At 45.5% G+C, this 25,423-nt stretch overlaps 1 protein-coding gene across 7 annotated transcripts in view; it reads right to left on the reverse strand.

Moving 5' to 3' along the window:
• LOC121490090 (prolow-density lipoprotein receptor-related protein 1-like) overlaps window positions 1-25,098 on the reverse strand; it is a 43,754-nt gene extending 18,656 nt beyond the window's left edge. For 4 of the 7 annotated variants that reach the window (XM_041753692.1, XM_041753693.1, XM_041753695.1 and 1 more), the window contains exons 1-15: window positions 24,983-25,098; window positions 21,991-22,104; window positions 20,378-20,497; window positions 19,537-19,776; window positions 18,658-18,771; window positions 17,470-17,589; window positions 16,246-16,371; window positions 15,140-15,343; window positions 14,022-14,190; window positions 13,536-13,704; window positions 12,150-12,375; window positions 11,498-11,623; window positions 8,833-9,057; window positions 2,895-3,206; window positions 2,037-2,249 (exon numbers count right to left, since the gene is read on the reverse strand). In XM_041753692.1, the coding sequence (XP_041609626.1) occupies window positions 2,037-2,249; window positions 2,895-3,206; window positions 8,833-9,057; window positions 11,498-11,623; window positions 12,150-12,375; window positions 13,536-13,704; window positions 14,022-14,190; window positions 15,140-15,343; window positions 16,246-16,371; window positions 17,470-17,589; window positions 18,658-18,771; window positions 19,537-19,776; window positions 20,378-20,497; window positions 21,991-22,104; window positions 24,983-25,067 (2,563 nt within the window). In that variant the 5' untranslated portion in view covers window positions 25,068-25,098. Of the gene's footprint in view, window positions 1-2,036; window positions 2,250-2,894; window positions 3,207-8,832; window positions 9,058-11,497; window positions 11,624-12,149; window positions 12,376-13,535; window positions 13,705-14,021; window positions 14,191-15,139; window positions 15,344-16,245; window positions 16,372-17,428; window positions 17,590-18,657; window positions 18,772-19,536; window positions 19,777-20,377; window positions 20,498-21,990; window positions 22,105-24,982 lie in introns of those variants that run through there. The other 3 variants (XM_041753696.1, XM_041753697.1, XM_041753698.1) reach the window with 3 other exon arrangements.
• Window positions 25,099-25,423: the final 325 nt, after the last annotated feature.

Raw genomic sequence — 25,423 nt, forward strand, 5'->3', positions numbered from 1 at the left:
GCCTCAAAGCCTAGATCCTGAGACGAGATGTGGCACCCATCACATGATGGGCCCATCATCTCTTGGCTTCAAACTGGGCAAATTGTTTTCTCCTCCCAGGCCTGATGACTTTTCTCACTGCCTGATGCTGTCTGCTAGGAACAAAAAGTAAAGTTTCTGCACATGACGCGGACACCCACCTGTTGTGAGGTCTCAGATACTAAAAGTTACCAGCTAGTACCCTGCAGCAACTGGCACGGTGACCTCACAGATCAGTTAGTGGAATTATCCAAGTTGGATTATTTATTTATTTATTTATTTATTTATTTATTTATTTATTTATTCATTCATTCATTCATTCATTTATTTTTATTAGAGTTCAATTTGCCAAAATATAGCATAACACTCAATTCTCATCCCGCCAAGTGCCCCCTTCAGTGCCCGTCACCCAGTCACCCCAACCCCCCGCCCACTTCCCCTTCCACTGCCCCTTTTTTGTTTCCCAGAGTTAGGAGTCTCTCATGTTCTGTCTCCCTCACTGATATTTTCACTCATTTTCTCTCCTTTCCCCTTTATTCCTTTCACTATTTTTTATATTCCCCAAATGAATGAGACCATATAATGTCTGTCCTTCTCCGACTGACTTACTTCACTCAGCATAATACCCTCCAGTTCCATCCACGTGGAAGCAAATGGTGGGTATTTGTCGTTTCTAATGGCTGAGGAATATTCCATTGTATGCATAGACCACAGCTTCTTTATCCATTCATCTGTCGATGCCAAGTTGGATTTTTTACTAAAAAGTTGACCTTTTCTTAGCACACCTTTACCCCCAAAGAAATAGATTCCCATGCTTAATGTTTCTTAGCCCTGATGATCAGGTGAAACCAGGCACCAATGAACCAAAAGGTAAGGTGGCTCAGAAAGAAGAGGGCGAGGGAGGATTCTAGAGTGGGCCCGTAGGAGAGAGGAGTCTGTTCCCTCTCTGCCTCTACTCTTCTTTGGGACTTCTGGATGCTTTTGCTGACAAAGCCCCCCCCCCCCCCCCCCCCCCCCCCCCCCGAATCCTGTGAGATTGGATTTCTTCTTTTTCCGCCACAAGAGCCAGGATCAGATTTTTTTTTTTTTTTTTTTTTTTGGGCTCTCGTCCTGGCCAAAGGCTTATGTTAAAAGAAACAAAGCAGCCTTAAAAAACTACAGGTGCAACTGAGTGGAAAAAATTAGAGAGCAAGACAAACCATGAGACTCTCCTAACTCTGGGAAACAAACAAAGGGTTATAGGAGGGGAGCAGAGTGGGTGGGGGGACAGGGTAACTGGGGGGTGGGCAATGAGGAGGACACTGGATGGGATGAGCACCGGGTGTTATACTACATGTTGGCAAACTGAATTTAAATTCAAAAAATGTAAAAACAAAAACAACTACAGGTGTAACTTTAACAGCAGGAAGGAAGGGCTTTTCCTGGTATCCACGGCCCCAGAAGAGCAGCTTCGCAAAGGATCTCCATGAGATGTTTACTGAAGGGGGTCCTCAGTAAAATGTTTGGGAAAGTGGTTTAGGACAAATCAAATGGATCTCCTTATTGCCCAATTAAGATGTTTAATATGCTAATGTACAAGAGGATTTCCCAAAGGGGTTCTGGCATGCAAATTTCTTGGAGTTTTGGGATGCCTGGGTGGTTCAGTGTCTGCCTTTGGCTCAGGTCATGATCCTGGGGTCCTGGAATGGAGTCTGCATCGGGCTCCCCATGGGGAGCCTGCTTCTCCCTCTGCCTGTGTCTCTGCCTTTCTGTGTCTCTCATGTATAAATACATTTTTAAAATCTTAAAAAAAAAACTTGGAGTTTTGCTTGGGGTCTGTGTCATTTAGCAACTTTCAGAAAAGTGTCAGATGATTCTTACTCTTCCAGTGTTAAGGTCAGGTTAGGGAGAAGGCCGGCTGAACTGTGGGCCAGCACAACTGCCAATACAAAGATACCCAGGATTTTACCCACTGGAAACATACTGATGAGAGGCAGACAAAGTGGATTCAAAGAAGAACCCCACAGAGGAAGACTCACCTGAAACCTGCTGATTCTCTGCCAGGATGATCATTTTCCGTACGTATGGCTCTTTTGACAGTGAGAAGGGCTCCGGCATCCTCCTGTTCCATAGCAGGAGGGCTCCTCTCTGCAGGGTCACCAGGTAGGGCTCGTGAGCTGCTACAATGCCATCACTCCAGGTCTTGTTCAAAGTGTACGTTCTATTTTTTAGGAGACTCAGACTTTGCAACCCTAAGGAAGAGTCAAGTTCTTACAAGCTGACAGAGAACAAGTAACCTGTGACAGTGGGGTGGCGGTGGCTGGGACATGGGTATCATGCGATTGAAGTTCAATGACTCCAAATGAAAATAAGCACAGATTCTTCCTATCGAATTTCATAGGTAAAGATAGTCCCGGAGAGTATTAAAGCTCCGGGACAGCAAGATCTGCCAGGTGGAAGCACCGGGTGTGCCTTTACTGTCCTTCATGCAGGATGCTAACACAGTCTCCTGCCCAAGTGCCAGCCGTTGGGAGGGCTCCTGGCTGAGAAGACCATCAGGGTCAGCTATAAGGTAGAAAGTTGTATCTGGTATCAAGTATAACCAAGGCACCTCTGCTTCATTGGCAATGCCAGGTTGGGTCCTGCTACTTCTGCTCGTGGAAATAGAAACACGGTCTGAACAATAGGCTACTGGGTACGTTAGCTCTGAAGTTTTCTACTTTTTCGGTCAGAATCCTAGACTTAGAAGTGAAACCGGGTTTGAGGCAAGGTGTGTGTGCTCAAGCTTTAACTGTGAGGGCCAGAATTCGGGCCTAGGTCTAGCTGGTTCTAGGAATGACCAGAATCCTCCTGCTGGAGCAACTCTCACCACCATTCCCCAGCTCCTTCTAACTTACCTGACCCTTTGGTCGTCCAGAGAATGCTAGACGAGCCAAGGTCTAAGGCCATGTGGGTGTCTGCCGTCCAGGTGCCCGTCCATACTTGCTGTCTATTTTTGCCATTGAGGGTCATACTTTGCAAGTGTTTCCCACTCTCTACCCAGTAGAGCACTCTCTTTGGCCAGTCGAGAAGAAGATGTAGTATAATGCCGCCTGTTCTGTAGAGGGTCTGTGTGTCTGCGCCAGTGACTCTGGTCTTCTGGATAGCACTTCGGTCACAGGGCAGCCAGTATAAGTTCCCAGTGGCTATGTCCACACTTGCCGAGCAGACTGTGAGGGGGAAAAGTGACTCCCATTGGAAAGGACGTTCAAATACATTCATGCGCAGTCTTAACATTTTGGGTCAAGGGTGGAAGGGAGACGCTAGGAGGGAGGCGAAGACTGGTCCCTAACAAGCCTCCATGTTTCATTCACCTGAGGAGTCCCATCCTGCCTACTCTGGTTCCAGCATCTTCTCTGTCACATGAGCTCATGCGATCCTTACGACCAGCTGGTAAGGGAGATATTCTCCGTCTTTTCTAAGTTAGGTATCTAAGTGGCAATGCTTACATTTGAATGCAGGCTGGCAACTTTGGATTCACATCCCTCTTCATCAGGTAAGTATGAAAATCAATCAATTATATGGCACGTTCCTAGGACTGAAATTGCTATGGGAAAGCAGAGACTGGGTGAAGTGTTAACACAGCAGGGGTATAAAAGGTCACGGGTAGAATGGATGGTAGTGAGGAGACCTATCGCTAGAAGACACACATGGGATAGGCACCAAGTATAGAAAAGCCACATAGTGGCAGCCTGTAAGTGCAACAGAGTTGGGTGCTAACCCACCAAGCACTCCCTACTCCCATCCCGCCCACCAGAGCTGCACAAAGGGTCTCAGCTAGGTAGTACCTACTCCGGGTGCAGTATAGCATGAAAGTTAAGAGCAGCATTAGGCTAGCAAGCCAGATTGACATTTTTGAAACACATTCCAAAATAAGGTGTCAGCTAATTTCTGGGCCTCAGTTTCTGTAAATGCATGATAGGAACACAGTGCTTCCCTGTTTTGAGGATTGGAGTTTGTACCTATGAATAGTTTAGGATAGGATCCATTATTTTATCGTGGTATGTGGGAGCTAGTTTGCACAAGCTCGGAACGGCCAGCTGTCAAACGCAGGACTGCTGCAAGCTTGCTGTCCAAACCTAGTTACATTAACTTAATTGTATTTGAAACGAAAATACTCAAGTCATCATTTCCTGCATTTACCGCACACCCTTTCCTAACTCCTATTAAGTGACATTACATTGGGAGCTTGAAATCTGGCGCTGTGGGAGTATTTTTGACCAGAGAAATGAGCAAATGCTCCTAATCAGGGCTTGATTTGTTTTTAGGTTTTGTTTTCTAGATGAGGGACTGACCAACAATGGCCCTTTCAGGCCAATTTCAGCCTGAAGTCTGTTTACGTAAATTCTGGTGGGACACTCCATGGTCATTCGTGCAAATATGGTCTATGGCTCCTTTGAGATACAATTGCAGCATGTCCCATCAGGCTAAAGTATTTCATATCTGGCCTTTTATAGAAAGAGGTTGACAACTCCTGGTCTGGACTTAAGAGGTAAAGAAAAATGTTGATATTACGAGTTAAAACTTACATGTGTCACATCTACAGCCATTACATTTTAAATATCACAAAAGTTGGGAAAATGTTTTCCTAGTATTTGAAAAACGATTATCCAAATCCACAAATAAGTCTTTTATGTCAATAAACTAATTCCAATTAGTCTTCACTGCTGCACTTTTTACTTGTTTACAGAAACAAGTGTCAAACAACATTACGGTAAGGACGGTATTTACTCGGTGATGGCAGCGACTTGTCTAGCAAACCAGATAGCAATCAAGCATTTATTCAAGTTGGATTCTGTTAAATCCTGATTGAATTGCAACTATAAACAGCTTTTTAAATTCTGAATACTTTCAGATGGGTAGCCAATCTGAAAATCATGTGGCTATATGAAGTTTATAACAATGCTGTATTTGTAAATTGTGTTACCACCTTTCTAACAGTTAAGCTTTATTACAAACATATATACTGTATATACGCACACATCTCCCACCCACCCCCGCCCCCGCCCGGAGAGCTGGTTCTCAAGAGAATACTGAGTGGTGTGCTGGGATATGTTTAAGAACTCAAATGTTAACTACCAGGCAGGTTGACAAACAGAAAAGCCATGAAACTGGGGTGTGGATAGCGGAATGGAGAAGTCACTACACACAGGCTCACAGGCTTCATGTGTTCTAGTTCTTTCTACTTCCTGGGTGTTAGGGTGGGAGGTCTTACTATTCCTCATGCTTTCATGGGGAGGAAATTGCATAGAAGTGTCCTCCACATTCCTTAAGTCACTCCAGGAAAGAAGGGACATAAAGGGGGCCAGCTAGGAAGAAAAGACTGGCCACACCCAGCTGAGCTTCTCTCTTCTCCTTTGGGCCCTGCCATCTGCACGGAAGATGCACTTTCTCTCTGGCATTAGATTTAACTGGTACTGTGCAGATTCAAGGTTGAATGCCCAGTTGCCAGGGCCACAGAATATTCTTTGAATGATTCTTTTTTTTTTTTTAAGATTTCATTTATTCATGAGAGACACAGAGAGAGAGAGAGGCAGAGACATAGAGGGAGAAGCAGGCTCCTGCAGGGAGCCCAACATGGGACTCGATCCCAGGACCCTGGGATCATGACCGGAGCCAAAGGCAGAGATGCTCAACCACTGAGCTACCCAGTGCCCCTCTTTGAGTGATTCTATGCAGGTTATTCCTTTTTTTTTTTTTTTTAAGTAAGTTAGTTAGTTATTTGACAGAGACAGAGAGAGCACACAAGCAGGGGGAGCGGCTGGCAGAGGGAGAAAGAGAAGGAGGTTCCTCACTGAGCAGGGAGCCTAATGTGGAGCCAGATCCCAGGACCCTGGGATCATGACCTGAGCTGAAGGCAGATGCCCAACCAACTGAGCCACCCAGGTGCCCCTCTATGCAGGTTCTTAAAGACATGCACTTTTTCCTAAAACAGAATTTTGAAGCTTTTTCATTTTTTTTTATTAGCAATCTCCTCTGTATTTCCCAGCCTCAATTTTTAATGAGGACAAGATTGCTTATTTAAGAGAAAACACTGGGCACCCGGGTGGCGGAGGTGATTAAGCATCTAACTCTTGGTTTTGGCTCAGGTTGTGATCTCTGGGTCATGAGATCAAGCCCCACATTGAGCTCCACAGTTAGCATGCGCTCTGCCTAAGTATCTCTCTCCCTCTGCTCCACCTGCCGTGTGCTCACATGCACATACTCTCTAATAAGTAAATCCCCCTTTTTATTTTTTTTTAGAAAAAAAAAAGAAAGTAGAGTGGTTCAGTCAGTTAAGCATCTGCCTTCAGCTCAGGTCATGGTCTCAGGGTCTTGGAATCAAGCCCCACATTGGGCTCTCTGCTCAGCAGGGAGTCTGCTTCTCCCTCTCCCTCTGCCTGCTACTCCCCCTGCTTGTGTGCTTTTTCTCTCTCTAAAATAAATAAAATCTTTTTTTTTTAAAGAAGAGAAAACACTGGTATTAGTACCCTCTGATGTAAGGGTAAGCTGAAAGCTGCATGCTCGTGGGCATTAAGAAGGCCCTGAGATCTGCAAACAAGTCCAGATAGCTAGTAACCAGCCTGATACCTGCTGAGAAGGGCCTGCCTGGCTTTTTCAAGCTTTCAGCCACTGTACAGGGAAAAACACACCTGTATGGCTCCTTTACTCTTCCAACACTTCTGACACCAGATGTGGGGGTCCGAGGGGCTTCCCTACACCAAGCAATTCTGCGACAGTAGCCAAATGTCCTACAAGTCAGTTCTGACACTGTCCTCCTGGAGCTGGCATCAGACCTCACAGCTTAAGGGCTCCATCCCAAGACTGCCCCCACTTCTGATGCCAATCACAAGTCTGAGTTGTTACCTGTACTCTGATCCACTGGCTCTAAATCAGGTTTCCTACAACCCCCCTGAGTTTGATAATTTGCTAGAGTGGCTCACAGAACTGAGGGAAACACATTCACTAGTTTATTCCATGAAAGATACAAATGAATAGCTGGACAAAGATCCATAGGGCAATATCCAAAGGGCTCACAAGTAGGAGCTTTTTTTTTCCCAAAGAGATGGAGTATAGCACCAATCCAGAAGCTTACCAAACCCCTTACTTTGGGGATTTCATGGAGGCTTCATAACATACGCATGATTGATCACTGATTCCATTTCCAGCCCCTCTCCCCTCTCCAGAGAACAGAAAGTGGGGCTGAAAGTTCTAAGCTTTGTCATGGTTTGGTCCTTCTGGTAAACAACCTCCCAGGGTCAGTGGTAAGGTTTTTGTTGTTGTTGTTGTTTGTTTGTTTATTTATTTATATTTTTATTTTATTTTATTTTTAGTGGGAAGGTTTTTAAATTTTTTTCTAGCCTCAAGTCCGAGTACCTTAAATTCAATTTTGCATTGCATTGCAGACCCCACCAAATTTGCTTCATTCAAACCGAGCTCTTCCTATCACCTAGAAAATTCCAAAGAACTTAGGGGAGCTCTGTGTCAGATGCTATCATTCGGGAAGTTACAAAGGTCTTAGGGTCTCTGTGCCAGTAACCAGGGATATAGATATAGATATGGATATATAGATATAGTTTTTTTTCAGAGCCACCTACCACAGGGTCTCAACATTCCACACTAGAAAGTCAGCTCAAATGTAATTTCCAGTTCCTTCCAAATCTTTGATGTGATCATTCTAACACAGAAATCTAATAGCTAAGATTAAACAGTGGAGTGAAGGTGGCATTTTAACTGGTGGGGAGAAATGGGAAGAAATTCAAAATCATGAGTTTCCTCAGACAGCCATCAGATGTATTACAAGGATGTTGCTCATTTCACTTTTTCCTGAAAGTTCTCTGGGGTAGGTACTAGAACTTCCTGTGCTTGCCCACAGGACTCAATAAAGTCCACTACTTTGAAGGATGTCTCAGGAACATGCATTTCAACATGGTGCTTCTTGTAGTAAAGCGTATCATTGGTACTTAGAGTACACAGGACACAGACATTCAGAAATCAAATTACTCACCCTAAGCTCTAGCCCCAGTTCCCTTTTATAAAGTAGATGTTTGCCTTTATTTGGAGTACAGGGTGCTAAGGATGGGCTGTGCCATTCAGCAGTGTGGGAGGAGAGAAAATATATATTATCACATTAAGAAAATTTCTTGCTAGTTCTCTCAGAAATCTGCATTGCAAATGACTTCTAAATTAGTGCAAGAAAAATCTGCAATGCAAAATTGAAATATTTAAGGTCTATTTCTATCCCACCCAAACTTAAGGCCAGAAAAATAGAATTTCAAAAAACTTATCACTGACCCTAGGATTTCCCAAGTCATGGTAGCCTCTTAACGGGCCTGTGCACCTCTCCTCAGTATAAGGGTAAGTCAGACAGGTTTTTTTTGTTGTTGTTTTTAGTTTTTTGTTTTTGTTTTTGTTTTTTTACAGTTTGTATGTATGTATGTATGTATGTATTTATGTATGTATTTATTTATTTATTTATTTATTTATTTATTTTATGATAGTCACAGAGAGAGAGAGAGAGAGAGGCAGAGACACAGGCAGAGGGAGAAGCAGGCTCCATGCACCGGGAGCCCAATGTGGGATTCGATCCCAGGTCTCCAGGATCGCGCCCCGGGCCAAAGGCAGGCGCCAAACCGCTGCGCCACCCAGGGATCCCCTACAGTTTGTATTTAAATTAGGTTAAAATGGTTCTTTGGCATTAAGGTTGATTCAGATCAGGAACAGGTAGATTTTTGTTTGTTTGTTTGTTTGTTTTGGCTCTAGTTAATTTTAGAGCCAGAAAATAAAGGGGAAAATCCAAATACCCACCCAGCTTACCTGTATGCTCTGTCCAAATCTCTTGCTTTTCTCCTGAATAGCCAGTTGAGCAGAATAGCTGTCCCTGAGCATTTGTCCAGTAGATAAGATTTCTTTTCCAGTCAATATCCAGTAAATAGATGTTCCTAGGATGCTCTTGAACTAGGGTTCTCTCTATAGCAGTTCCCATAAAACCAACTTTCAACAAGTAGAGACGTTTGCCAGAAGAAAACACAAGCTTTAACTCTACCAAGAAAGAGGAGAGATTTGCTGTTTGGCCATTTGTCAGATAAACCCCATGCTCCCTTCTTGACCAATCTCTCCAGCTGAGGTACACCTAGAAAGGGGTCTTATCAAGCTCACTTCTGAAGCACATATACAACATGAATGCCCTAGCTTCCTTAGAGAAGGGAGTCATCTGGGCAAATGAAGCATTGCTCTGCTTTCCCAAGGCACTGAGTCTTTCGAATTTTTGCTAAAAGGTTAACACAGGACCACAAGGATTAGGGCTGGGATGGTGCCCCATTGGATTCAGTAATGTCCTCAAATCCTTGCTCATGGCATACAAATCTCAGTAAAAAGAATTTTAAATTCAACTGCCTTCTTATTTTTATTTTTTTAAAAAAGATTTTATTTGTTTATTTGGAAGAGAGCAAGACAAAGCATGAGCAGGGGGAGGGAAAGAGAAAAGGAAGAAGCAGGCTCCCCATTGAGCAGGGAGCCTGACATAGGGCTCTGTTCCAGGATACCAGCATCATGACCTGAGCCAAAGACATTGTTTAACCAACTGAGCCACCTAGGTGCCCCTTGATTGCCTTTTTTTAAAAGTTACTAGGGACACCTGGGTGGCTCAGTGGTTGAGCATCAGGCTCTCTGCATGGAGCCTGCTTCTCCTTCTGCCTGTGTCTCTGCCTTTCTCTCTCTCTCTCTGTGTCTCTTATGAATAAATAAAATCTTAAAAAAAAAGTTACTTAGGTGTTTAACTTAAGGTTATATATAATGTTCAAGATACAACTTAAGCTGAAGTCCTGAATTTGGCACAACAGCATGTTATATACACCATGATCACATTCAGTGGCTACCCCTGAGAATTGTGTTCTTTAAAGGGGGGTTAGAACATGAACATATTTACATAATTTATCCTTCTTAAAACCTGAGTGTTCATTAGAAAAAAGTGATTTGGGGGGGCATCTGGATGGTTCAATCGGTTAAGTATCTAACTCCTAGTTTTGGCTCAGGTCATAACTTCAGGATTGTGAGATGAAGCTCGAGATTCTCTCTCTCCTTCTGCCCCTCCTCCCACTTGTATACACTTATTCTATTTAAGATTCTATGTGCTTATTTATGGGAGACACACAGAGAGAGGCAGAGACACAGGCAGAGGGAGAAGCAGGCTCCTTGCAGGGAGCCCGATGTAGGACTCAATCCCGGGACCCCAGATCTTGACCTGAGCCAAAGACTGAGCTACCCATGTGCCCCTCTCTCTGTCTTTCAAATAAATAAAATTTTTCCAAAAAAATGTAACTTGGATAAAGATGTTCAATGGAGATTATAAGCTTTAATATTTGAAAGACAAAACAACATGAAGAATTTATGCTAACAATATTGAAGTAGAATCTGCTTACAAACCTAAGTCAGAATACACAATAGTCATAAGACTATGGAGGATTTCTTTCTCATACTAACTTAATTGTTGGGTAAAACTGAGTGGTGTAAGCTATTTCTCCCTGCTTTAAAATCAGTCAAACCCAGGGACACCTGGGTGACTTAGTGGTTGAGCATCTGCCTTCAGGTCAAGTCATGATCCCAGGGTCCTGGAATCGAGTTCCACAACAGGATCCCCACAGGGAGCCTCTGTCTCCCTCTGCCTGTGTTTTTGTCTTACTCTGTCTCTCTCATGAATAAATAAATAAAATATTTAATAAATAAAATCAATCAAAACCAACTATTCATTGATGGATGGAGAAACCAAATATAGTATAAATGGTGATTCAGCCTTAAAAAGAAAGGAAATTCTGACACATACTTACAACATGTATGAACCTTAAAGATAGTATGCTAGGTAAAATCAGCCAGTAACAAAAGGAAAAATACGGTAGGAATCCACTTATATGAAATTTCTAAAGTAGTTATACTCATACAGAAAGTAGAATGGTGGTCTAGGGTTGGAGGAGGGGAGAGGAATGGGAAGTTATTGCTTAACAGGTATAAAGCTTCAGTTTAGAAAGATGAAAAAGTTCTGGAGGGGGCGCCTGGGTGGCTCAGTCGGTTAGGTGTCCAACTCTTGATTTCAGCTCAGGTCATGACCTCAAGTCCATGAGGTTAATAAGCCTCACTTCAGGCTCTGCTCTCAGTGGGGAGTCTGCTTGGGATTCTCTCTCTCCCTCTTCCTCTGCCCGCATGATCCCTCTAAAATAAATAACTTTTTTTTTTTAAAGAAATGAAAGAGCTCTGGAGATGGATGGTAGAGATAGTTGCACAAACATATAAATGTACTCAATGCCACTGGATACTTGGAAGTGGTTAAAATAGTAAGTTTTATATGTTTTTTAACACACAAAAGAACTAATCAAAGTAAGGTTTTCAGTGTAAAAGTGATTGATCCCAAAATGGAAGCTACATTATTTCTAGGGCTACCATGGAATGTACCTCCTTGAGCCCAGCCCATTTCACCCAGCATACTTACCACTACATGTACCAGAAGGTAAAAGGAACATTCCTTCTGGGCAAACACACTTATAGCCCTTGGGATGGACAGGGGACAGGAGACATAGGTGGCTACATGAGCCTGGAGCACATACAGAGTATCTGCCTATTTTAAAATAGAAATAGATTAGAAACAATTTCAGGATGATCTATACTAATTCAAAACTTAATACTCAAGGAGAGTTAAGTTAGCTTTGCCTTAAGAGAAATCCCAGTGTACTCATTACCTTCTAGGTTAGGCATGCTGACCTTTAAACTCCCATGATCCCCTCTCGGTGAGTGGCAATTACTTATCCATATTAAGCTCAGGCCAAAAAGTCTTCAACCAACAGCATCTTCTCCCCTAGAGTTAAGGCAAAATGACTGCCTGGCTTGCAGATAGGAAGATTCTTTTAGAAAAAAATAGTGGTTTCAGCTCTCTGCTTCGATGAGTCTCTCAAACTCACTTAAGAAGCATTATCTGAGTTGAATCTGACATATAATTTCTGATTAACAAAAGCTTTTAACTCCCAGTCAATGAATATTTGACTTCCCTCTATATAAACAGGATGCTGGGCTTTCTTCAATTTTCTGCCAAGAACAGAAAACTTCTAGGTCAACAACAATTAACAATGAGCATGTCAGTGACCTACCCTTGGGCTGTTGGGATTTGTGGAGGACAGAGAAAGCAGATATGGAAGCATTGAGCAATACCACTCTCTCCTTGGGGACGTGGGGTGAAGTGTGAAACAGCTGTATTTTATTTGCCCAGAAGAAAGAGTTCTCAAATACAGCCAGTCCTATCGGATTGTCATCTTCCAAGAAGACCTCCGGAAAGGTGTGCCTTCCACTGCCATCCACGTTTACCGTCTCTATGGACTGAAGGGTTAGAGTCATAAGAGCAGGCCAGCATCAGCAAGAGATGCCAACGTCAGTGTGTCCCTTGTGTGGATGCCCATTCAACACCTTCACGTGCTATCAACTTGATAAAGATGAAAGCATTTTAGGATTCATGGAGGCTAATGCCAAAGCCAGTTGCTGGACCACTTCTTGCACAAACTGGGGTCACAGGTATGTTGTACAAGTAGCTACTATAGCTTACTGTCTGCATCCAGACATTGTACCAAGTCCTTTCCCCACACTCTCCAACTGCTTATTGAGGTAAGCATTCTAGCTCTCTACAGAGAGGGCAGTGGGAGCTCAGAGAGGTGCCATAAATTGCCAAAATCATAGCTGAAGTAACAGACGTAAAAATAGGATTCTTGGAGCACCTGCCTGACTCAGTTGGTAGAGAATGCAACTCTCATTCTCAGGGTTGTAAATTCGAGCCCCACACTGGTGTAGAGATTGCTTAAAAAAAAAAAAAAAAAAAACATGGTGCCTGGGTGGCTCAGTTGATTAAGTGTCAGGCCTTTGGCTCAGGTCATGATCCCAGGATCCTGGAATGGAGCCCCATTCATGCTTAGTGGGGAGTCTACTTCTCCTTCTCCCTCTGCCCCTCCCCACCATGCTCTCTCACTTTCTCTCTCTCAAATAAATAAAATCTTAAAAAAGATTAAAGTCTTAGAAAAAGACTATGACTCTCAAGCCTATGCTTTTAGTCACTACATCATACTGGTCTGCCAGTTTGATGCTTCCAAAAATAAGATAAAATCAAATGTAATATTAAGGCCTAGAAATAGGAGTGTAAGTAAGTACTAAAAAAGAAGTACTGAACTACATGCTTTCAAGGAGGCGGTCTGCCACTTGAAAAGGTTTTATACCCCAGGTACAACACAGAATATGAGCCAGGCCACTAGGAAATCCCAATGCTACATTTGACTGCAGTGTTTAGGAAATTCACACTAAGTCTCCCAACCTATGTTGATCTAGTCGGGCTCTACCCGAGGAGACCGTGCTGTCATAGCTTGCTTTTGTCTGTCTTCGTGGCCATGAGCCACCTCACAGTGTTGATGCGAGACTCAGGAGAACTCTGTAGTTACCCACAGTTGCACCAAGCCCCTCCTAAAACGTTTTTCTCCCTGACATCTCTCCAGTACCTCTTTATATTCACTGATCCAGTAGAGCCTGCCGGCCACGTGGTCAAGCGTCAGCCCTACCGGCTCCTCCACGGTGACAGCTGCAAGCACCTTCCGATCTGAGCCATCCATTCCTGCAGCTTCAATGGTTCTCATGCCTTTCTTACCACGATTTACCCAATACAGGGACCTGAGGACAGTGCAAGCACACACTGTTAACAGCAGCCCCCACCCTCCCCCTACACATCCAGTTCTGAACATTCAGGCCCCCTTAGCGCTCTTGCACAGGCCCCAGTTCATCGCACTAAGAATCCTCGAGTTTCTGCCCTCAGACTCAGTGGACTGAAAAGCTGGCCTCCGTAGGATTCAATTTAGACTTAAAATGAAGGTATCTTTGGAGCAAATGAGACCTACGTTGAAAATGTTGAAGGGTTCTCTTATCAATGTCTAAGGAATGTCTAAGATAACCAGTGATTTAGGATACAGTCTCAAAGAAACACTACTTACTTCTTTGTGGGAAACACGATCAGCTGCTCGGGCACCAGATCCTTTTCCAAGATTCTGACATAACCTCGACCATCACTCAAACCAGCACAGATAACCCGTGCGAAGCTGCTAGCCCAATACAACTGTCCCGTGAGCCAGTCCAAAGAGATACTGTCCACTGTTTTAAGTTCTGGGGACACACGAGACAGTATTATGTTCCTGTATTCTTCTACCTTCTTCTTGCCTTGAAAAAAATATTCGGCCTATACTTTTCTACAGCTTCTGATTTCGAGCTATATGAGGAGGCAAATGGGACACAGGGAAGGAGGGCCAGAGGTGTGCTATGTCCAGGATACAGTGGGTGGTAGGGACGGAGAAGGATCTTAGCAGAAGCAGAACCCAGAAACCCAAGAGAATGCAACATCTCATTTTGGGGTGACAGCTATTCCAGAAGTCTCAGGGGGAACTGCTAGGAATTGGACCTCTTAAGTCCTAGCAGAGGACTTCTATGCCCAAGACAATGCCAAGCACTTCCTCACATGTACCATTCTACTTGAATCCCCACACCTACCCAATGAGACAAAGGCTATCCCCTTCACCTTACTGAGGATGGTTTCAAAGAGTTAACAACTGGCTCAAAGTCGGATACCTGGTGATGGAGCGGAGACTAACCTTGGCCTGAAACCACATGCCCAAACCTTCTGTGCTTCTTTATAGTGATTTCCTATCTCTGGTTATGCTCGACCAAAGCCCCTGCTGAGCCAAATTGTGTGGTTTTATCTCAACTGGGATTGTATACATTCTCATGATTCACAAGTGAGTCACAGAAGATGTCCAGAGGAATGCGTAGGCTGCTTATACAGTGCTGAAGTAGCTTTAAGAAGTTAGGGCTCTTGGGGCGCCTGGGTGGCTCAGTCGATTAAGTGTCTGCCTTTAGCTCAGGTCACAATCTCAGGGTCGGTCCTGAAATCGAGCTTGCTATCAGGCTCCCTGCTTAGCAGAATCTGCTTCTCTCTCTCCTCTGACCTTCCTACCTGTTTGTGTGCACACGCAAGTGCTCTCTCTGTCTCAAATAAATAAAATCTTAAAAAAAAAAAAAAAAAAGCAGCAGCTAGGGCTCTTAACATCAAGAAATATACCTGGATAGAGAGGAACTGAGTTTGGCTTCCCAAGGACGAATACATTTATGACTTCATCCACCCAAAAGTACATGCTTCTCTCAAGATCATATGCAACAGAAGTAGGCCTCGATTTTATAGGTATCAGGGGCTCATAGATGCCTGTTCTTCGATCCAGGACCCCAAGCTCTCTACCTGCCGCTATAAGAATTTTAACAGCACCATCTGCAAAAGAGGGTGGAAAAGGACTAGTGACACAAACTGGGGTTTCTTTCATGCCATTCTCTTTAACTGAAGATGCTGTCCCATCTCCCATGCTAAAATCCACTTATGCCAGGGACACTCAGCAGTTGAGCGTCTGCCCTTCAGCTCAGAGTGTGATCCCGGGGTCCAGGATCAAGTCCCACATCAGGCTCCTTGCAGGGAGCCTACTTCTCCCTCTGCCTATGTCACTTCACTGCCTCTCTCTGTGTATCTCTCATAAATAAATAAATAAAATCTTTTTAAAAATCCACTTATCCCTGAAGTTTGGACTCAGGTGTGTCCAGAGGAGATGTCCAGAGGAGACTTAGAGATCACCCTAAGTCACAATTCTTCCTCTGAACTCCAACACGTTCACATTCATCTTTGGAACATTTGGTCTATTTGATTTCAGATTCAGGCCTTACCCAACCTAGACAAAAGTCCTCTCCATGCTTTATACACAGCAACTAAATGGAATTAACTGTCCCATCATTAAAGCAGCACAGGCCACATTAAGATCGTATCAGTGGGGTCGCTGGAGCAACCTAGGCATATAGCCTATTGAATAAGTTCTTTTAAAGACATTTAATATGGGTGCCTAGCTGGCTCAGTTAGGAGAACATCCAACTCTTGATTCTTGGGGTCATGAGTTCTAGTCCCATGTTAGATATAGCAGTTACTTTAATAAATAAACTTAAAAAAAATAAAGATACCTAATAGCAACTGACACTTGAATTGGCCAAGAAATGTTGTAATACCAGCTTCTTTATGGAAAAAATTAAGTTACCTCTAATACTAGACCATAAAGTGAACAGCACTTCTATCTATAATTACTGCTAAAAACACGATAAAGCTTAAGCTTTGCTTGGGGTATCAAAACTCACCTGTAACTCGACAACTGGTGCCATTATAGAGCTGGTAACCTTGAATACACGCACAGGAGTAAGAGCCTGGTACGTTACGGCATAGCTGGCCACAGGGACCGTAGGCCATGGAGCACTCATCTATATCTGGTGATAGAGAGTCATAGGTCAAACGACCAAGGAACAATCTCTTGAGTAGCTTTGCTCCTTTGGGCCCCCTTTCAGAGGCTCACTGGACATGTATTATGTGGAAATCACTGTGCTGGGTGTGGGGACAGACAGCCTCTGCCTCTATGGAGTTGCATCAGTAGAGCGACCCCAGATGTGTGGCTGGTACAGAAGCCAGATGGAGGTTACCCTGGCAACATTCTTAGTGGTATTGCTGATTCAGAATGAATGGCAGGATGTGAAGAAACAGAAACACTTGTGTACTGCTGGTGGGAATGTCAAATAGGGCAGCCACTGTGAAAAACAGTTTGAAGGTTTCTCAAGTTAAACATAGAATTTACTGCTATGCAACAATTCCACTGTTGGCGTATACTCTGGAGTATTGAAAGCAGGGATTTGGACACGTGTGTGTCAATATTCCTAGCACTGTTCACAATAGCCAAAAGGTGGAAACCACCCAAATGCCCATCAACAGATGGATAAACAAAATGGGGCATGTACAATGAGTTATTTGGCCCTAAAAAGGGAAGGAGAGCCTAACATGTGCTCTAACATGGATGAACGTTAGTGACATGCTAAGTGAAAGAAGCCAGACACAGGATAGATACCATAGGACTGCACTTATACACAGGACTAGAACAGGCAAATTCAGAGAGGTAGAAGGTCGATAGAAGGTTCCAGGGACTGGGGACAGAGTTATTGTTTAATGGGGACAGAGTTGGGGTGCCTGGGTGGCTCATTTGGTTAAGAGCTGCCTTTGGCTCAGGTCATGATCCCGGAGTCCTGGGATTGAGTCCCACATGGGGCTCCCTACTCTTCTCCTTCTCCCTCTGCCTGTGCTCACTCTTTCTGTCAAATAAATGAATAAAATCTTTTTAAAAAATAATTATGGGGACAGAGTTTCCATTGGGGAGGGTGAGAAAGTTCTGGAGATGGATAGTGGTGATGTTTACAGGTGTTGTGAATGTAGTGGAGGCCACTGAATTATACGCCTCAAACAACTAAGATGGTAAATTGTATTTCATGTATCTCTTACTGCAATAAACACTTCAGAAGATGGGCCAAATGAACTCTGACCTGCACAGCTCTGCCCGTCCGGCTGTAGCTGCCACCCAGCTCCACACGAACACTGGACTCCCCAGGTGGTGACACTGCACTGCCCCTCACAGCCCCCGTTGGCCAGGGAGCAGTTTTTCCCTGGTAGAGACAGGGCAGCAGTCAGGACAGTTGAGTACAGGACAGATCAAATGTCTTATAAACTGTGGTGCTAGAACCCCTTACACTGTGAGGGCTGTAGAACCTTAAAGAATAAACTTTGACCCTGCCCTCTGACCTAGGAATATGGGGGCTTTGGGGAAAGGCTGTAGAACGGGGAAAGTTGGCAATCACGGAGCAAGGGAAAGGACTTTTTGAGGCGGACAGTCTGACAATTTCAAATGTTGGCATATTGCTCACCCACAGAAGGGCCAACAACCTCTTCCCTATATTATCTAGAAAATACATGTGGCCAGGGCTTGCACCTCAGGATGTGATGTGGTAATTTATTAATCTCAGTGAATTATCTCCACGGGACCAGAAACCTGAGCTTTGTCCCATTGTTCATGCTTTCTGTGTCTTATTTGTTCCTTTAGCAGAAGGCTGCTTTCACAGCCCTTACCTTAGCAGCACTGAAGAGGTCTCATTATATACTTCTAAGCCCAAGTTTAAGGAGGAAATGAGACAGATGACAAAGTGCCCTGGGGACAGGTGCCCCCTCCTCCACAGATTCAACCAACGTGATTTTTATATTTTATATTGATTTTTATAGTGAGAATCTCAACTTTTTAAAGTTTGAGATGCTTGCTCAGGAGCCTTCCTCCTCACCAGGAAATAGTCTTCCTAAGTCCTTCCTCTAGTTACATCCTTAGATGAACATCCTTCGAGAACTCATCATATGGTCTTGAATACATGATTTTCTTCTTAGTGGCAAAGTCTGTTTCTGTATTCCAGAAATTTCAGAGTTGAAAGTCTCTGAACCAGGGGTCTGAGGTGTTTAGTCTATTTCCCTGGAGCGATAATGCTTTATGGCTCAGGTAACCTTTGCTCACACTCAGGAGACCAAAGCCAAGGCTTGGAACTTATAAAATGTGGGGGACCCATCACTGAAGAATAATTATTTAGTCCAAGCATTCTCTGAGAGTGCGGGCCCCCGTGGTAATAAAGGCACAGGCTGACTTACTCTGATTCTCCCCACCCCCACGTGAAGCTCGGTAGTTGGGTCCTCACCACATGTGGCAGGTTCATCGGTACCATCTCTGCAGTCGGCTTCCCCATCACACACCAGGGATTCCAGGATGCATTTCCCTTCATCACATCTGACCATGTCGTCTGGACAGGAAGCTGTGTAGGAAGGAAAGCATCCTTTTCCAACAGCCCGTGGGGGAAAGGGTAGTAAAAACAGACATTTATTACAGTAAGGTGGGGCAGGATTTCTAGAGCCCAAGGTAAGTCTAAGTAGGAAGGAAAGTTTTGCCATTTCAAGCAGTTTTCAGCGAATTGGGCTTTAAGGCTGGATAACGATGATGTCAAGTCACTTGGGCACTGGACCGAAATAAAGCTGAATTAGAATTGAATTGGTATTGAGTAGTTCTAATTGAAATGGTGTTAAAGTCAGTCAACATGAGCCCTAAAGGAAGATCCTCTTGAGAAACCAGTTTATACATGTAAAAATGTTAGAATCTGAATATATTCAGTATTGCAGATTTAATTCTAGAAAGATCGAGCGGGATTGTGGTTTACTGAGAAGTTGGAGGTTCCACTACATTGTGTATGGTGCTCATCAAGTTCCTTTAATGAGAAATTTCCCCCTTCCGTACAAACTACACAAGGACGTGAGGCTCTGTTAGGAGGCTTCCTTCAGACACCAGTGCTCTGGTCTTCTGTGCAGCAGCCACGTTGCCTAGAGTGTCCAGTGCAGAGTCACTATTTGAGGACAGCTCAGTGTTTCCATGGATAACTAAATCTTGGTTATTGCTAGGAAACATCCTGTTTTTAGATATAGGATGGAAGCCCCAGTCAGAGGAATGAAAATGCAACTTGCAGAAGGCAGCCCACCTTCCTCTGTAAAGGACAGGCAGGAGGGGTGGGGTTGAGGGGGGCACTCACCACAGGCATCCTCATCCGAGGAGTCCCCACAGTCGTTCACCCCATTGCACTTCCAGCTAGCCTCGACACACACCTTGTTCCTGCATTGCCACTGCCCCTCCAGGCAACAGTTCGGGGAGCAGCGTGCTTCCTCGAGCCCATCTTCCCAGTCCTTACGGCCCTCACAGAGTTCCCAAGCATCGCCACACTGAGGACGTCCCGGACACTGGGCTGTTTGGCGGGGGCATGGTGTCAAGAGCTCTGAAAAAGGCAGGAGTTGGCTCGGTGAGGGGGCACTGCTGACCTGCAGGCTGCTTTATTTAGGTATTTATGGTGTGTTCATGGGTTTGGCCTATAGAAAACCAAGAAAACCTGGGTGGCTCAGTGGTTGAGTGTCTGCCTTACAGCTCAGGGCGTGATCCTGGGGTCCTGGGATCAAGTCCTGCAGAGAGCCTGCTTCTCGCTCTGCCTGTGTCTCTGCCTCTTTCTGTGTCTCTCATGAATAAATAAGTAAAAAAAATCTTTAAAAAAGAAAAGAAAACCAAGAACTGAATGGGCATGCTAGCCCCTGGAGATGTGGCCACAACTCTGTATACTGAAGTTTCACCCTAAAGGAGTTTAAAAAGCCAATAGAGGCAAGAATCTTTTAGGCAATTTTGCAAAATGCAGAAGGGGATGAAGTGTCCACCTGTAATACGGGGGACGACTGAACGATGACAGTGAGCGGTGAACATGTGCTGTGGCCTGTACGGCAGAAGGCTACCTAGTTAGTGACTTGCTGGATCCACTGAATACCGCGGAAGTTCATCAATGCTGCTAACACACAGAGAACATGTCCAAAGAGAAAATAAATTGTACATACCGCAGTTCGCCTCGTCGGAGCCGTCCAGGCAGTCCCCAGCACCATCACAAAGCCAGCTACTAGAAATACATTTCCCGTCATCACACTGCCAAGCCTGTGGATGGGCACGACACGCTTCCTCTGTGGGGCCGGTGGCAGTGTTCGAGAAGCAGAGAGGAAGAGGTGTTGGTCAGGGCGCTGACAGCTTTTCAGCTGGGCTTTCATAGGAATTATTTTCATTAGCAAAAGAACAATTAAGTCCCGATCCGCCACTGACTCAATCCTAACTTTGCCTGTCCTTTCCTTGTCGCCCTTAATCACACACCGTACCCCTGCCTTCGTGACAATCACCGAGCAGCCCCACAAAGCTTATGCTCCCATCATGCTTCTAGAACACTGCCATCCAATAAAAACTTCCGCGACGATGGAAGCGGTTGGTACCTCTGCTGTCCAAAATGGTCATCACTAGGCACATGGGGCTCTTGAGCATCTGAAGTGTGATCAGTATAAGAACTATATTTATTTATTTAAATAAATGCAAATCTTCACACGTGGCTAATGGCCACTGTATTAGACAGTACAGCTTTATAGGTTTACTTCTTTGAACCCCTTTGGCCCCATTTGAGGCCATATAAAGATCTCAGACAACTGGAGTCTAATGAGACCTTCGAATATTTCCACCTAAGTATGTCCCCTGGCAGTTCCAAGTAAACCTGGACAGCTGGAGTGAAGTGTACGGGGGAGCAGAGCACAAGGCACTTCTGCAAGTGTGAAATTTAATTCTAATCTGTAATATTACATAATATTACATCTTTTAATATCAAAGGTTTCACAGTAAATTAGTTACAGTAGGTGGCCAGTGCACTGACATGCATGTGGGGTGGAGAAAGGAAATGTAGCACTTCCCAGGCTCTGGGGGGGTTGGGTTGGGGGCTTCCTCTTTTTTTTTTTTTAATAATAAATTTTACTTTTTATTGGCATTCAATTTGCCAACATACAGAATAACACCCAGTGCTTCCTCTTTTAATCAAGAATTTTCTCCTTCTGTATTCACTGCTCAAGGCTGTGAGACATCTGTTAAGAGGCTTTCCTCACATATACAGGTGCTTGGAGATCCCTCCTGGGGCTGGGAGCACTCATAGCACAGAGGTGTTTGAGCTTTATTTCAGGAAGACCTTTTCCAAATGGCTAACTTGGCGTCTATCAGTTTAATGATTTTCTTTGTCCTCAATTTGAAAAATTATCTTTTTGTTGTGCAAAAGCTCCAAGGAGAGTTGAACTAGTTTGTTTACAAGTAATCGTATGCACTGGGGTCGGCGAGGGTTTCCTATAAAGCAATCTGGAATATTATGGCTTCAGTAGCTGCCACATGTTTAAGCTAGAAGATAAGGTGAGAAGCCAGGCTTTTTGGTGGCTTTTCTATTCCAACCAGCCCTCCACACTTGTTTGATAGCAATGCTACCAACACGTACATCTCTAGGCTTACCTACCGAAAGCCTGCAACAACTCAGAACACCCAATATTTTTGGATATGCCCTCCCGAAGGAAAACTACAAGACCCGAGGCTGTCAGCCAGGCACACAGCACGACGGACCATTTACGGAGGAGGATGCGATGCAGCGAGGAGCACTTACCACACTGCTCATCGGACCCATCGGGGCACTCTTGCTGTCCATTGCAGAGCCAGGCCACAGGAATGCACCTTTCCCCACATGCAGCCTGCCTCGTCACGTTACACCTTACTTCCTCTGCAATGGGTAAACAAAAGCAAATCCATGAGAGGTCCTGGCTTCCTCAGCTTCAAGAGAACAGCTTGTTTCATGATAAGCTGCAGTTAAAAGGTCATTGAGAGGACCTTCCTTCAACTAATTCCCTGGAGAACCCTCGGGGGGTCCTGTGCCATACAGACCAATATGACTGCCCTAATACCGATCCTTGGAAACTCTTTTCTGGGCTGTGGAATTGGGGGGTTGCCATTCGCCTCCCAGTTTTTGCATTAGAATGGGGCCCAGGTGCACTGTGTTCAAAGAGACCCAGCTACTTCTTCAGCTCTGGTTTGATCTTAAAGACTCTGCACGAATAATTGCACATTTAGAAGCCTAAGTTCAAAGTCTGGGCTCTAGTTTATTTTTCATCCTGTGCGGACATATCTAAAAATTAGATTAGGATTTGGGGTCCCACATACTATCTTTTTTTTTTTAATGCAATTTGCCAACATACAGTCTAACACCAGTGCTCCTCTCATCATGTGCCCTCCTTAATGCCTGTCATCCAGTTACCCTATCCCCCACCCCTACATACTATCTTCATAAGAATGCTAATAGGTTGCTTATGAATACTTTAAGTTTGATTGGTCTATACTATCTGTCTTATTCAACTCACAAGCTTGTGTTTATCAAACCTGAAAGATCAATGTCCAAACAATGCCTGTTATGGTCCTCAGAGGGAAGCACCAGGAAGGCCTGACTGTATCAAATTTACTATATTGTCCTAACTTTCAAAAAGAAAAAGCCAATCCAGGGGTGCCTAGGTGGCTCAGTTAAGCATCTACCTTTGACTCAGGTCCATGAACTCCAGCCCCACATTAGGGTCCCTGCTCCTCAGGGAGCCTGCTTCTCCCTCTCCCTCTGCCTGCCGCTCCCCCTGCTTGTGCTCACGCGCGCACTCTCTGTCAAATAAATCTAAAAAAATATTTAAAAAAGAAAAGAAAAAGCCAATCTTTAGTCACTAGAAAAGATAAGCTACATGGCCTGTACTAGAAATCTCTGTAAGATGCAGTGAAGACCACCCACCCCCCACCTCCCACCATGGTCCTACTTCCAGAAACAATTGTATATAGAATGGAAAGTGGTATGGAAAGTTGTGTAATGGAAGCTGACAATGGAAGGTCATTATGTAGACCACCCCTTCTTCAGTAAGGGACCATTTCTTAGTCTTGCTTAGATCCCTCTAAGTACTTTTAGCTTCGCTACTTAGGGTTTGATTTTTTTCTTAAGGGTTGGTTTATAAAAAACATTTTAAATAAAATATTCAGAAAATATTGGTTACTAACGGGCAGCTAATGACTCTGCCCTGTACCATCCAGGCAATCTCACTTAGCTTGCCCCAAAGCACTGACGACAGGTGATGTTACCAGCCACTACTATGGGAGCCGAGACTCAGCTGTCAAGCTACAGAGGTTGCCTTTTTGGTGGGACTGCTTACTAACAACAATAGGACCCTGGGAGAGTTACTTTCTCTCTCTGGATCTCAGTTTTCTGTCCAAAAAATGAGACTGGTAAATAAGTGATCAGAAGAGAAAGATTCAAAGATTAAATGGCCACAAAGCCACTTGGCACAGTATACCCACCATATAAATCTTCATAAGGCATTAACTCTTTTGTTACCACTTCCAGCAGATCCTTCCAGAAGGATCCCACTTAGGGGTCCAGTCAGCCCTCAAAGACTCACACTCCCAGGTGAGTCACACCTGGAAAAATATTTTGCCTTGATGATTCTCCATCTGGAGACCAAGTGTGCATATAGATTCTACATATCTGCAGACAGGTCTCAAAACATTATTTTTCACTTATGTAGATGCTTGCTGTGAATAAGTAAGATATTTATTAATATGTTTACTTATCTGTTGAGTATATGGTAGCTTTCTCATAGTCTGTTAGGGTGACCACATGCTATTCTAAAACAGACATCCTAAAGAGGTCTACAGGCCAGAAAGCTTTGGTAACCACTGCTCGGTTAAAAAATGCTAATAATTTTAAAGGTGCTTCAGGAGTGGTGCAAAAAAGACCACACAAGGGCTTCTCATCACTGTACCGGTGCTCCACCAGGTTAGGCAAAAATCTGGTGGGTTAGAATCCCTCCTGGAAGACAACTCAGTGAAGTAGCACCTCCTTGGAACTAGTTAACACAACCTTGACCAACAGTCTGCATTCGTTAAAATGATTTAAAACCAGCCTTCAATCTATGAGGGCACCTGCCAGGTCAGATCCTCAGGCCAGGTGGTTGGACCACTGCTAGGCACCTCCTACACAGCGCTCACCCACCACCACTTGGGAACTGTGGGTGTCTGAGTCACCCTGGGGCATCACTCAGCTCTCCTCTGCCCTGGGGTCGGCCTCAACAAGCGCCACAGAAAGTTGCTTCCTAACTCTGCCTCGGACCCAAGCCCCCGTATTTCCCTGTGCTGTTTCTGGAATGAGGTTATGTCTTCCCGCGCCTCCCCCAGGCTAAATCTGCTGCCTGGTGACCCCTGAGCTGGGGTGCGGGCCCCACGACAATGGCTAGAAGATGAATCCCACTAGGCCACGACACCCGGGGAGGGAAGAGGGTGCGCCTGCTCTCGGAGCGCAGAGAGCCCTCTCCCCCACGCTCGGGGTGCGGTGAGGGAAAGGGGAGTGTGCCCCGAGCCCCCCTACCCTTCCGCCTGCACCTGCCGCGCTGGACGGGTAGGAGTCACCTCTCACCCGGTCGCCCGGCGGCGCCGCAGAGGGCCCCGCGTCACCCTCCCGAGTGGAAGGTCGCTGCAGAACTGGGGGGGCATCGCGCGCACAGCGACGGCGCCCCAAGCCCCCGCCCGCCCTCCCCGCACCCTGCGAAGCGGGGCGCCCCGCCCGCGGCCCCACTCACCGGCTCCGGAGCCCGCGAGGCCGCCCAGCGCCGCCAGCACCCGCGGCAGCAGCAGCAGCAGCAGCAGCAGCGCGCGGCGCCCCATGGCGGGAGCCGACTGGGCGCTCGGGGCTCGGGTGCCGCTCGGCGGAGGCGCCCGGGGCGGGGGGGCGGGGGCGGCGCCGGGGCGGGCTTTCCTCGCTGCCGCTCACCGGGCCGGTGGGGGCTGGGGGGCCCCGGGGGGGGCGGGGGTTGGGAGGGGGCTGGTGGAGAGCCTCTGGGGGACCCCGGGGGGCGGGGGGCTGGGAGGGGGCTGGTGGGGCCCCCGGGTGGGGGGCCGGTGGGGAGCCTGCGGGGGCCCCGGGCGGGGTGGGGGGGCTGGGAGGGGGCTGGTGGGGCCCCCGGGTGGGGGGCCGGTGGGGAGCCTGCGGGGGGCCCCGGGGGGCGGGGGTTGGGAGGGGG

Source organism: Vulpes lagopus, chromosome 4 (genome assembly GCF_018345385.1).
Source record: "Vulpes lagopus strain Blue_001 chromosome 4, ASM1834538v1, whole genome shotgun sequence".
Taxonomy (NCBI): domain Eukaryota; kingdom Metazoa; phylum Chordata; class Mammalia; order Carnivora; family Canidae; genus Vulpes; species Vulpes lagopus.